Raw genomic sequence first — 14,979 nt, 5'->3', positions numbered from 1 at the left:
CAGAATACCTGACCATCAAAATGAACCCAGTGGATATAATTATACGTCTACGTCAAGGAAAGCGATCTATAGAAGATTACGTGGAGGACTTCTGCATCCTGGTAGACGAGGTAGGCTTCAATGAGATTGCCCTCAAACACTTCTTTCGTGCAGGCTTGAATAAGCCGGTGCACTCCTGGATGCCTGGCAGTTGGAGTACCTTCAATCTGGCTCAATATATCGACCTTGCCCTGCGGATAAGTGGTTCAACTTTCACTGTGGGGGAGGCGGATAACGAGCCAGAGTGCCACGTCATGGCCACCAAGCCAGAGTTCCACGTCAATGCCGCCGAACCAGAGTTCTACGTCATGGACGCGAAGCCAGAGTCCCACGTCATGGCCAAGCCAGAGTCCCACGTCACGGCCACCGATCCAGAGTCCCACATCATGGCTGCCGAGCCAGAGTGCCATGTCATGGTCGCTGAGCCAGAGTGCCATGTCATGGTCACCGAGCCAGAGTGCCACGTCATGGTCACCGAGCCAGAGAGCCACGTCATGGTCGCCGAGCCAGAGTCCCACGTCTTGGCTGCCGAGCCAGGGTCCCACATCATGGCTGCCGTGCCAGGGTCCCACGTCATGGCCACCGAGCCAGGGTCCCACGTCATGGTCGCAGAGCTTACACCACCTTCTACCCCAGATCTTGAGTCTGCTCCATGCCATGTCACAGCTACACCTCGGCCTGCTCCATGCCATGTCACAGCCATGCCAGAGTCAGCTCCATGCCATGTCACAGCCACACCTGAGTCTGCTCCATGCCATGTCACAGCCACGCCTGAGTCTGCTCCATGCCATGTCACAGCCGCGCCTCAGCCTGCTCCATGCCATGTCACAAGCAAGCCTCTGCTCCATGGTTTAGGCCTGCCTCTGCTCCACGGTCCAGGCCTGCTTCCGCTCCATGGTCCAGGCCTGCCTCCGCTCTACGAGCCAGCACTCATGCCTGCCACGGCCAATGAGTCAGCATCCACACCTGCCATGGCCAAGTTAGGATCCTGCTGTACCATGTTACCACATCATGCCATGTAGCCACATCAAGTCACCACAGCCCCCCCCCCCCCCCCCCAGCTCCATCACAGAAATTTGTGTTTATGTTTTGAGCCGCCCCTAGTGGGGTTGGGGGGGGGGTATGTCATGTTTAATGTGTTTTTGTTCATGTTTTGTGTTTCATGTCATGTGATTTCCTGTTCTATAGTCATGTGTTTCATGTCATGTGATTTTCTGTTTTATAGTCATGTGTTTCCTGGTCATGTGATATCCTGTTTCCCTCCATATTCATGTGTCTTGTTTTCATTGGTTCATTGTTTGAGTTACTCATTATCAGTCTTGTCTTTTCATTGGTTTTAGTTTATTAGACTTGTTATCTTGTTTATGGTTCTGTCTGTTCATTGGTTGTCTTGTTACCCTTGTCCATGTATTTATACCCTCATGTTTACCATAGTCCTTGGTCAGGTATTGTTAATGTATCGTTGGTTGGTTGTCAAGTCAAGTTAAGCCATGTCAAGTCAAGTCTAGTCCAGTCTAGTTCATGTTTATGTTTCTGTTCACGGTTTTTGGTTTTCACGTTTATGAATAAACTGCACTTGGGTCCTTGACATCATCATCATCTTCGTCTGCCTGTCATTGCCAGCTGACATTACACTTACAAGTGAAGCGTGACAGCTGTTTCACAAATCGCATGCCCAAAGCAGCATGTGAGTCTGAGCTCCACCCCCTCAGGCCTTCAGAATTTCCACAGAATCCCTCAACAGTGCAAGTAAATGCACATCTAATGTCAGATTGTCAGATTCATCAGCCAATCAGATTGATTTATTTGTTCTTTGTGGGTGTGATCTTTAGGATATGTCCCGGTCGAGGCCTTCTAGCTGGCCTTGAGTGACACGATCACAATTTAAGTGATGTATGTCATTTGAAAGCAAAGTGCGCGAGATCTTGCTGACGAATTGGCTGTCACTACCACATCACCACTGAGAAAGAGATCCTTATGGATTTAAAAACACGAGATGTTCTGCATGACCGTGTGATTGCTTAATTTATTAAACAGGAAAGGAGGACTGATTTTCACTTCAAGTAAATTGATAAGTGCTTTTTGCATTGTTATAGCAACATCAGGAGTTTTCTAAGTGTAAATTAGGCTGCTTGAGCATTCAGTGTCAGATCAAGTTTTGAAAAGTAGTGCTGCATTCCATTCAACTCGGAAAGTCAGATTTTACAACTTCCTACTAGGAAAAGTGCAATGGAGTGCATCTTGAAGTCAGAATTACAACTTGTAGGCTCATGCAGAAATTCTCAACTCCGATTTCGCCAAGATGCAGGGGCATGATGTCACACAAACATGTCAACACTCAGGGAGATGTACAAAGTAAGTGATAAACATTCACTTTATTATGTAATATCGATAAATGAGTTCATTTCCACATTACATTATATTAAAGCTTATTTAATAAATGCCTGCAGAAACAGGTGTATAAAACATTATAATCTCTTTTGATAATCATACACCTGAAGCACAAATGCTAGCGCTGCAGCATTGTTTATCAGTTGGGTTGCTAGGAGACATCTCTAATGAGAGTCAAACCCCTGCTAAGCTAACGGGAGCATTGCAGTTCCAAATATCAGGGAATGGAATGCATTTATGGTCGGAGATATCAAGTAGGAATATCCCTCATCCAACATGAATGGAACGCAGCATAACCGTGTACCCTGACGAAACGAAATTTATTGCAAACAACATTTAAATCGCAAATATTTTTAGATAGATTTTTCCAGGTATTATAGACCTCCTTGGTAGATTCATATGAAAAATTATGATTTTTGAATGTCTGTTCAGGAGACGTTCATTTCATAAACAGTCATGCTGCAGTTAAAATTAGGCTTGCTTGAGCATTAAGTGTCATTTCAAGTTCTGGCTTTCGTGCGTGAACGTGTTTTTAAAATGTCAATTGGTATTACTAGTTAGCTGCGACATAATATATGATGCCCAAAGGCAAAGGGTGTCTTATTCATTGTGAAACTTTTCTTAATGGCATGAATCACACTGAAGGCCTAGACTTTAAATGCATGGCCCTAACCCTAACCTAACCCATATTAATTACATGTAGTTACCTAATATTACTCAGTACTTTCTTGAGTAAGTACACTGTAAGTATACTGAAAATACACATACTGTAAAATAAAGTGCAACCGCTTGATCTCTATAATACAACACCAACCTTTAAGTCATTAAGGATCTCTAATTATTCACAAGCAAATTAAATGGAGAGACAGCATGCACTAAATTAAAAGGGGACAGTTCATCCAAAACTGAAAATGTAATCATTATTTACTTACCCTCATTTTGTTTCAAACCCTTATGACTTTCTTTCCTTCATTGAATACAAGAGCAGAATGTTACGCTTAGTCACCATTCACTTTCATTTTAAGGCAAAAAAAGGTGATTATGAAAGACTAACCTTCCTCCAAAAAATTTTTGTGTTCCACGAAGCAAGAAAGTCCTAGGTTTGGAAGAATATGAGGGCAAGTACATGAAGGCAGCAGGATTTTTTTTCTTTATTATTGGGTGAACTTTCTGTTAATGATGGATCACATTTATGTTATAGCTGATTGCAGAAACATACTTCGTGTGAAGCGGGGCGGGTTGTCGTTAACGTCCGTCAGTGTGACTGTAACTGTTGTGGTTCCTGAGAGCCCTCCCATCTGGCCCACCATGTCTTTGGCCTGGATCACCAGCAGATACTGGTCCCGTGCTTCTCGATCCATGTTGGGCAGAGCTGTCCTCACAATGCCTGCACAGAGAAGTATGATCTGTTTTACTGAACTTTGTATTGTTCAGTTATTAAGTTATTCGAAACAGTGTTATTACTGTCAACGAAAATGCCCTGAAAACTGAATGAAAACATTTTCATTAACTGAAATAAAAATTAAAACTAACATAATTGGAATAACTGAAAATAAACTAAAATCCATTTCCATGACCCCAAAATTAACTAAAATACAATAAAAATGACCGAAAATGTATTTCAGCTTCCATGTTTGATGCACAGTATTTTATACAATATGAAGCCTTTACAACCCACCTTCATTAAACATGAAAATGCCACTAGATACAATAACAATTAACAACCCTGGGAAGTTTAATGTTTAAATTATATCAGTTAACGGATTAATTTTGGCAGCCCTAAAATATTAAAACAAAAACTAAAATAAAAACTAAAGAAACAAATAATCATGGAGTGAAAGCGAAAGGAAACTAAATGAAAATGAAAAGACAAGGCAAAAATAAAATAGAAATAAAACGAAATTAAAACTTAATAATTTAAGGTGTACCATTGGGAGGAGGGTTGTTGATGCATGTGATAATATCTTTGCCATTAACAGCTGTGAAAATGCAGCTAGATTGCAAAATGGATCACTGTCCTTTCTATATTTTGAGGAGATGGAGAGTGCATCAATTAAAACAGGATTTCCATTTTATAATCGTTCTTCAGCAATGACCTTTTCCAAATTTCTTAGGCCATTTCATAATGGATCTCTCATTGATGAATCAAATTTACTAGTGCCAGTGTTGGACTTTAAATCAATTTAGGCTCCAAACCCTTGTTAGTTCTGGAATTATCCTTGCCTAGCACACCCAAGAGCAATTAAATACCTCATCTTTCCGTTTTTGTGCGCAGACAGCTGCGATAAATCTCAATCAATATATGCTGCTATTTGCTATATCTGGCATCTTTTCCTCCACATGTTGTGGTGTCGTAGACCATTGCTAAAATTAACCATATGCTTCAAAAGAAAAAGGAGAAAAAGTTTAATCAAGGTTTGTAATTTACCTCGTTGATTGAGTCCATATGTGGAAATGACCTCAGTTACAGCTAGAGTGCTGATTACATTAAGGATTTCATTCCTTGTAATCAGCTGGTAATGTGTGGCAGTAACTTCATCACAAGTCCCATCAGCTTTTTCCATATTTAAGTGAGTCAATCAAAACATTGGTCTCTCGCTGTTTCTATCTTTCCATTATAAGATTTTGCAGCTATCACATCAAAGCCATGCAAAGAAGTGTCAGTCAAGTCTACAAAATGGAAAGCGCACTTTTTTGATCTTTCACATTATTTCCATATAAGATCAAATCAAACAATATCTGACTGAAATGCAACTAGACACTGTAAACTGTTTACTTAAAGAACTTGATGTGCAAGTTAAACAGAATAGGTTCTACTTTAGTGAGTTGACTCAAAATTGTCATGGTAGATAAGATTTACATCTCAACAATGTACACCAAAGTGACTAATAATTGTATTGACAGCACTGCAAAGAGATAAACATATTTCTAACTTGTGAATACCTGTCTTTGGTTCCACTGAGAAATAGGGTTGTCCCTCAAGGATGCTGTAGATGACTCTGGCACTGTTTCCATATGTGGGGTCATCTGCGTCAGTCGCCTTAACCTCAACCACAGATGTGCCTGAAACAAATTAACCACCCAGTCCAGTCAAAATGGTACCAGAAATACACTACAATCATAATCAGTAAAGCTCACTGGATTGCTGCACTGAAAAGTGATGCAGCTTATCAGATAACTAAGGACAAACTCAAGTAATCAGGAGATATTATTGCAATAAAGAAACATTAGGATGCATGCAAGCAAGACTGGTGTCCATTGTTCTGTTTCAGCAAAACATGGAAAAGTCAAACTTCACTTTTTGTTCATTTGTGCAGAATTATGTACTCCTCAAAATTCCAAAATAATTCTTAATCAGTAAATGTGTCTTGTTTTACATATATATATACAGTACTGTGCAAAAGTCTTAGGCACATAAGATGCTTAACAAAAACATTTGTCTTAAGATGGTTATTTATATTTTCAGCTTTAGTGTGTCAATAGAAAATATAAATTTTAGGCTTCCAAACATTTCTTTTGCAAATAGAATAGAACAGAATAGAAGAACAGGGAGCCCTGCAACAGATGGCATGGTCCCCACAGAGCTCCCCACTGAATATTGAGTGAATCTGGGATTACATGAAGAGACAGAAGCAATTGAGACAGCCGAAATAGATAGAAGAGCTGTGGCAAATTCTCCAAGAAGCTTGGAACATCCTATCTGCCAACAACCAAGAAAAACTGTGTCCAAGTGTACCTAGGAGAATTGGTGCTGTTTTGAAAGCAAAGGTGGTCACACCGAATATTGATTTAGCTTTTTTATGTTTACTGGAATTTGTATGACGTTAATTGATAAATGAAAACTATTTATGGCATTATTTTTGGAGACATCCTCACTATGCAACATTTTCCCCAAGTGCCTAAAACTTTTGCACAGTACTGTATATATATATATATATATATATATATATATATATATATATATATATATATATATATATATATATATATATATATATACTGTATATATATATATAAACGAAACACCCTTAAAACAAGATAAGTTTACTTAGGTAGTAAGACTTCAGTTTTTGTATAAATAGTTATTTATTGTTTTAGGGATAAAGCTCACTAAGTTTTGTAAGATTTATTCTTTAAATAAGAAAAAAAAATATTTTCCAATGGAGTATGAAAATACTGAATTCAAGATATATTCTATGGAAACAAGTCTTAATATTGTATGCCATTTTTCTTGTCAAGTAAATTTATCTTGTTTTAAGGATGTTAAGATATTTTAACCAGACAAAATAAATAAATAAATAAATAAATAAATAAATAATAATAATACAATATTTTTCTCAGAATATTCCTCCAGTAAATAAGTGCTCTGGTCACTTAACTGGCAGAGCATGGCCCTTGCAACACCAAGGTAAAGGGTTTGATTCTCATGGAACACACAACCTGATCTTGAATACACTGTTTGAACCCTGAATGCTTTGAATAAAATCATCTGCTAAGTGCATAAATGTAATGTAAATGAAGACATGAGGCTTCATGTCTGCCTTTCTCTCTAAAGTCAAGGTTTCTTGCACAATAACAGAAATTGGACATGTGCAATCAACCAAAGATTCTGTACTTCACCATTTATCCTGTAGAAATGAAACACGGCACCACAAAGGCAAGTTTAATGCTGCTTTACTGGCTCACTGATATCTCCCAGATTTATTTAAACTGTAAAATGGCTAATGGAAAGTTCCAGGCATTCATTTAAATGCAATTTATGGGCTAGTCCAGACTGCGGTGCTCCTCAGATATCGCAGATTATCTTTAAGTGCATTTGCTCGTAAAAAAGAAAATCTTTGGGGACAGGCCCAGATGTTGTCATACTGGTAACCTAAACATCTGGAGGCACCCACAAAAAATTTATTACCAAGGCAACACCGTACTGCAGGGACCAAAGCCAAATGAGTGCTATTCTTTATCAGATGGTGTGATGTGATTTGGCTTCTCATACAATAAATGACCTTGTACCACTGCAAAATCATTGTAGGCTTTCACAGATTCAACAGGCTTGAGCATTTATAGACAGTTAAATGTGAAATTTGAAAGTGAATTTAAAAGTGAAAATCCTCTAATATTTTTCCTTCTCACCCTCATGTTGTTCCGAGCCCATATGACTTACTTTATTTCATGGAACACAAAAGGAAATTAGGCAGAATGTTAGCCTTAGTTACTATTCACTTTCATTGCATCTTTTTTTTTTTCCATACAATGAAAGTGACAAAAGAAAGAAAGTCATATGGGATTGCAACAAAATGAAGATGAGTAAATGATGACAGAATTTTCACTTTTGAGTTACCTATCCCTTAAAAGACCCACATATCTGGTCAGTGCTGTTGTGAAGCCATTAAACACACATCACATGTGTGAAAGTGACTGGGTGAGAGTAGTGGTGGTGGCGTAGTGGACTAAAGCACTGAACTGGTACAACCAAAGGTTGTTGGTTCAATCCCCACAGCCACCACCATTGTGTCCTTGAGCAAGGCACTTAACTCCAGGTTGCTCCAGGGGGATTGTCCCTGTAATAAGGGCACTGTAAGTCGCTTTGGATAAAAGTGTTTGCCAAATGCATAAATATAAATATATAATATAATATATAAATATAAAATATATAAATATAGAGTATATAGGCATGTGTTATGAATTTGTGCTCATGCCCATACTGATGTCTGATGTGTCTGGGTTAGGTTGTGGTTCCCACACTTGCAAACAATCTCCTGTTTCTTAATTACCAAATTAAATTAATCATTTTCTCATTAATCAAATCCATTCATCACCGCTTGAATGCTAATGAATTTAAATGGATCTATAAAGCAGTCATTGAGGACAAGGGTTGCTTGCATTCACAGAGGCTAATGGCTTTGTTCATGGTGTTGGACAGACACTAGCAGCCAGCATGTTAATTTCTCTTATATATATATATATTAAAAAAAAAAGCATGTCAATGCTTGTGTGATTTTCAGGTACTATGCTCTGCATGGTCAGACAGACAAACAACTGCCTTGTACTGGGGACATTCATTGTGAATATCACATAAGTTTTCTCATGTAAGCCCCAATAACAAAAATGTGACACCCTGGGTACTGTTGATGCTCATTGACCCCACCCATGGGTTTGACTTTACTTTGCTTAAATGAGTTCACATTTACTATATAGTGTGCTGTTCAAAATTGTTCATAATGTTGACAAATTATATATTTGTATAATTTGTCAACATTATTAACTCTTTTTTGACTAGACTATATAGTAAATGTGAACTCATTTAAGCAAAGTAAAGTCAAACCCATGGGTGGTGTCAATGAGCATCAACAGGTTAAAAAACCAACCAGTTAATACCATCTTAGCCAGGCTGGGATACAAGCTTAACCAGCTAAGACCGGCAAACCACCTTATCATTGTTAAAAGGTAACCTAAAAATTACTTTTTTTGTGGTAACATCTAAATAAACATTTTTGTTTTTTACTAGTGCAGACTGCACTTTTTCAGCAGTGACTGCAACTCATAATTATTGTGAAGCATGACATGTCAATATATCCTTCACTGTGACTGGCTTTGTATGACAAATCTGTGGCACTAACCAACAGGAGACATTTCTGCAACTTGGGCATGGTATGGTCCATCCAGAAACTTGGGCTCATTGTCATTAATATCCTGCACTTTGATCACAAATTCTGACTCGGGTTCAACTGGCAGGTTGGTGGCACGGTCTCTGGCCTGAGCTCGAAGCGTGTAGTAGGCCTGCTCCTCCCGATCCAGGCGCTTAGTGGCATGTATGTCACCTGTGTTCTCATCGATGGTGAAAATGGAGGTTGCCCCCTCACCGTTGAGCACATATTTGACTTTCCCCTCACCTTTGTCCACGTCAGAGTGAAGCTATAGGGGGACAGATCAGAAGAAAGGAGAAAACAGGTATTAATATCTGTTGTCCTTGTAATTGTGTTTGTTGTCTAGTTAGAATAGTAATGAATAAATCCAGTAATTTTGATAACTCATGAGAATGTACTTCTGCTGTGGTTTAAATAATAAATGGGTATAAACCATCTCCAGCAGATTTGAGAGCGATCAGTGCACAAAAATATTCATGTCGACAAAAGAGAACCGAATGAATAAATATGTCAAAACTCTCAAGTTATTCTTCTTCACATTATCTCAGAACACATGGATAGATAAAAATCTATTTGCTAAATATTTTATGATATTTATATTATAATTTGAGTAAAAAGAAATGGTAAAAGAAGCCTGTTTTGATTAAAAAATCAAAACCCAGCCAAGGGTAAAATGCCTCCAGGGGGCTATAGTGAAAGAATTTACATATGGAGCAATTGTAATAGGGGAACATTTGTCTCTACTGTATATTCAAAAACGTATGATATTGCAATATATTTTTGAGTGACATTACGTGTAAATAACTTTAAAAATGAGCACTTCAACAATTTCACTTTCAGTTACAATTTTCTGTTAATTTAATCACTTTTGGCATTGCATAACATCTTAAGTATATTTCAATTTAAAAAGAGCCTAAATTACAAAAAGAAGAAGAAGAAGAAGAAGAAGAAGAAAAAAAAAAGAGTCTAGTGCCTTGTTATACACAATATACCATTAGGTCCTGTTGCAGTGTTACTTTTCTGGAGACAAAAAAACTTAAGGACTTGAACAACAGTGGTGCTGGAGATGGAGTGATCTCACAGTGTTTTCATTTCAAGCATTTTGCCCTGAATGTTTAGTCAACTTTATAAGTCCACAGTTGCTTTGGGTAAAGCCTAACAATTATATAAACTTTGCTGTGGAAAACAACATGAACTTTTCTAAAATGTTTCATCTTCACCATTGTGTTTAAATAGTGCCAACAATGCCATTAGTAATAATATTTTATAAAAAAGCGTTCTATTGCACCAAATTACAAACAGAGTCCAATTATATTCACAGTCCAGATATCCTTATTATGAGCCTTTTTCTCATGCTGTTGGTATTTTATGGTAAGTGAATTGGTATTTCACCAACAGTGAATAGTTTTATTAACTTGGTTTATTTCTTGTATTGTAGCTTAGAGATTTTATTGTGCTCATAAGCCACAAAAAGTCCCTAGCTTTTCATCCCTTAACTTTTAATGATTTCCTTAGTCTTCCTTTATTCAAATCTAATGTTTTATGGTCCTTAATTCCACATTTCTCAAGAGACTGTCTTCCACTGTGGAGCACTACTTTCATGTACAAGAGCTTGCCAGATTTAAAAGACAATTTGTTTGCTTCACTTAAATATTCCAGTTCTACCATATAAGTCTTTATAATGCTATTTTTCTAAAATGCTAAAAAAAGGCATCTTTTACAGTGTTTAAACAGCTTAGCTGTATTACTGTACTTTCATGGCACAAAACAACAACTGAATTTGGGTAGTTACCAGTGAGAGATGAGTCCTGTGGTATACTTCATCTAAAACGATTTTAAACAGCATATTCTTAATTCTTTTATACTTATGCTTGCAGTTTTTATAACCTCATTAATTGTGAGACTACATGCAATGCACCTTTGCTAACGGTGATTGGTGATTGGAAAGAAATGGTGACCAGTTACAGCATCTAAAAATATAGTTTCCTTTAAACACACACACACACACACATCCATGTTGTCAATGACCCATTTACTGTATTTCTAGTCCTATCGAAGCTTCTGTCAAGTCACATCTGGTTTAGGATGCAGTTTACTTGCCAATAAAGCAGCACTGGTCCACATATAATGTCGGTTAATCAAAAAAACAATGGTTTCAGTACCGGATCTTAGTGTGCTAATGCCATTTGAGTTAAATTAATCAAAGTAAATGTGTGTTTGAATGTCAGCACTGGCAGTTCTCCAAGGCCAACTTCAATGTGATAATTGTTGTGTGGCTGGGCCTGAGTCTGCGTTCACAGTCTGAATTTATTTTTTCAGAATGTTTACTCTCTAACCATAATTTACTGTGATGATGACTGCAGATCATTAGTTTTTGTGGGCTCAGCTTTATTGCCCAAAACTCGCAGAATCATCATGATAATTATAAATGTATACATAATTAAAGCTGTCAAAATTATTGTCATTGTATGTAAAGCATTAAACTTCCAAATCACAGCCAACATTTCATGAAAGATAATCTAACACATCTGTACTTTTAGCTAGTTTCTTTAGCTCCTTTGGTAGAGAATGGCACCACTGTACCAGCAACACCAAGATCATGGGCTTGATTCCAAGGGAACACACATGTTGATAAAATGTTTAACCTATATAAGTTTATTCACTGCCTAATAAATTGAATATTTTTCTAAAAATAATGTGCAAAAATGTTTTTGGTTCTTTTCATTTGTTCACAGAATATGTATGCTGTTAAAAGAATAGTTCTCACAAAAATAGAAATTAAAGGAATGTTCCAGGTTAAGTACAAGTTAAGCTCAATTGACAGCATTTGTGTCATAATGTTGATTACCACAAAAATTAATAAAGACTCGTTCCTCCTTTTCTTTAAAAAAAACAAAATAAAAAATCTGGGTTATAGTGAGGCACTTACAATGGAGGTGAATAGGGGCTAGTTTTTGAACGTTAAAATACTCACTGTTTCAAAAGTTTAGACACAAAACATAAAGGATATGCATGTAAACATTATTTTAGTGTGATAAAATCACTTACAAACCTTTTCTGTGTGAAGTTATAGCCAATTTTACAACTTCGATACCATGAAGATGTGATGCCAACAAACCCTAAAATGACTGTAAAAATGACAATTTAAACAAATTTACAGCTCAAATAATACACAAGTTTTAACAGAAGAATTAATTTAAGTGCTTTAATATAATTATAAGCTTCACATTTATGTATTTAAACCCCCCAAAAATGGGCCACATTCACTTTCATTGCAAGTGTCTCACTGTAACCTCGATTTTTGCTTTTTTTAAAGAAAAGGAGGAACAAGTCGAAATACATTTTTGTGGTAATCAACATTATAGCGCAAATGCTGTCGATTGAGCAAATTGAGTTAACATTTAACTCTCATATCAAATCAACAACCAAGTTCATTAACAGCATTGAAATCCAATATGGCGACTGCATCAATAACAGCAAATCTCATTAGTTCTTCTAAGTCTCATATCCAAACGTCATGACATCATGTCGCAAGAACCAGTTTGAGACATGTCATGACAGAATTTTCAGTTTTAAAATTTTTGGAATTTTGAAATTCTTATATCTTTAAGGAAGTGTAGATTTTCTTAATGTTGGAACTTTTGTTCCAAGTTTTTCAGTCAAGATTTGACTGAGATCCCTTTGGTCACTTTTCAGTTTTGATGTTCATATCTACTATAACACCAAAGCTGTATGTTCGCAGACAGTTCCTTGAGCACAGCCTTTTGTATATGAGTGCCCGTGTAAATACAAGCAGATGGGTGAATCACTCTGCTATGCAGGAAAGCAGCACTGGGGTCGCCTCTTGACTTAGTCCTCTGTCTCTTGGCCTTTGCCTCTTTTTCAGCACAGAGAAAGCCATCAAAAAGATTTAAGAAGTGGAGAGACGGAGATGTGAAAAGGTGCAAGTTAATGGGCTGTCGAGAACAAGAACAAGAGGCTAAAAATGAGAACGAGAGGAGGAAGAACAGGGCCTGAAGTGTGGGAGAGAAGAAGAAAGTAGGGGATCTACTGAAGGGAACCAGTTAGAACTGTGAAGTCTAGGGATGAACGCTCACCTTCTCTGTAAGCCTTTAGTGAGATCTGCCAGCAAGCCCTAATGAACTATTCGGGTGAGTCATGTTACGTGAATTGTCTGACTCTGAGTCTGCTACGTGGGTGGTTGTTGACGTGGATGATCCCCACCAACACAACATTTTCTTCAACTGGATCAGGACTAGTCTCACGCTGCCAATGCATTCCAACGCAATATAGAAGACAAATGAAGACTGTCATTACATCCTTGTCATCTGTCTCTGGCAAACCAGCTAGCCCAATTACGTTGTGAGATTACAAACGCTGTCTGTTTCACACACAGCTAATTTACTGTTCATCTGTCTCCTTCTTGCATCCTGCAGGGATGCCCTTAATATGACGCTCCCCCACTTAACTGCTCTCACTCCCTCCAAATATGGAATGATTATGAATATGGCAAATGCGAAGGTCTTGCCTGCCAGCGCACATCAATTACTTCTCTCAAAATCCCACCTAATGAGTGACTTTGAAACTAAAACGAACTTCGCAATAAATAGCACAATTGATATGGGTGTCATTTCTGGAGTGATTGGCACCAGTGAGGCGTTCACTCTGATTTTGTGTAATTTCTTCATAGTGATTTAGAAACTGTGACTGAAATTGCACAGCTAGCTATATTACAGATGGTGCCTCTCTTAATTAACAATATCTGCTCAATCAAAGCATTCAACGTGCCTCTTGTCTGAAGATCAAGCACAGCAAAATGAGCCACATCTTACTAACAAATCTGTAGAAATTCCTTATATTTCTGTAATTTCTAAAGATTCCTCCAAAGGGCTAATTTAATTTATAGGGTAACTCAGTATTTATTTATTTATTTTTTTCTTTCTAAAAAGTTTTATTCCTAAAAAAAATTAAGTCATTTTGAAAAATATGTATATAATCATATTTACTCACATGAAATGAAGACTCCAGTCATATCAGTAACCTTAGAAAAGCAGTTTTATTCTACAGTACATGGAGAGGGTCCCCTCATGGTGGGTCCCATGTTGGATACTACTTGCTTAAACTCAGTAACCATCCTGTTATTGGACTCTTGCACTCATGAATTTAATTAATCATGTGTGACTGTAAATAGTGAATTTGGCATCTGTAACTGAAAACTACTGAGCTTGAATGATGCTGCATCCAAGCACCTAGGTGTCAGTATAAGTCCAAGACGACATGACCTAAAAAATGACTGAGTGCACCTTTAATTAATATAAAAAACATTATGAACTGTATGGTGACATGCAAATTTACCATAGTTTTCCTAATAGTAGCTCTAGTAACTAGGTCATATGGCAGAAATGTTGTAGAAACTTTAAATAATCGGTAATGGGATTTTTTATTTATTTATATGTAATATAAATTAAATATTTTACAAATAAATACATATGTATATACATTTTATAAGTATGGCATATGTAGTTTTAGTTTCTACTTGTTTGGGATACTATTTTTCATTACAAATATCACAGTTTGCTTTGGGGAAACCATAGTTAGATTACTAGCAATGAACCATGCATGGTTTTATTTGTGGTTACTATGGTTTTACAAAAAGAAAAAAAAAAGAAATAAAAATAATACCTCTGTTAAACAATGTTAATATTGCTATTCAGTCATGACGACAATTTGAAGGCCAACACGGCAGGCTAATTTGCTCTGGGTTCCATCTGGAATTTCCGATGGCTTTTTACAATAGGAGTTTTTGATTTTTGAGTGAAATAAGGTCTGTGGTGAACATAACTTGAAAAGACATTCCAATTTTACTCTACAACATAAATTACACAAAGTCATACTTCAAACATGA

General features: G+C 37.1%; 1 protein-coding gene across 1 annotated transcript in view; it reads right to left on the bottom strand.

Annotated features, from left to right (window-relative positions):
- Positions 1–14,979, bottom strand: part of cdh7a (cadherin 7a) — a 93,520-nt gene that overhangs the window by 54,581 nt on the left and 23,960 nt on the right. The window contains exons 3-5 of the mRNA XM_051697027.1: positions 9,048–9,342; positions 5,374–5,493; positions 3,650–3,817 (exon numbers count right to left, since the gene is read on the bottom strand). Of these exons, the coding sequence (XP_051552987.1) occupies positions 3,650–3,817; positions 5,374–5,493; positions 9,048–9,342 (583 nt within the window). The remainder of the gene's footprint in view (positions 1–3,649; positions 3,818–5,373; positions 5,494–9,047; positions 9,343–14,979) is intronic.

This window comes from Myxocyprinus asiaticus, chromosome 5 (genome assembly GCF_019703515.2).
Source record: "Myxocyprinus asiaticus isolate MX2 ecotype Aquarium Trade chromosome 5, UBuf_Myxa_2, whole genome shotgun sequence".
Taxonomy (NCBI): domain Eukaryota; kingdom Metazoa; phylum Chordata; class Actinopteri; order Cypriniformes; family Catostomidae; genus Myxocyprinus; species Myxocyprinus asiaticus.
Note: the sequence above shows the minus strand (reverse complement) of the source record. Positions and strands in the feature narration are given on the sequence as shown.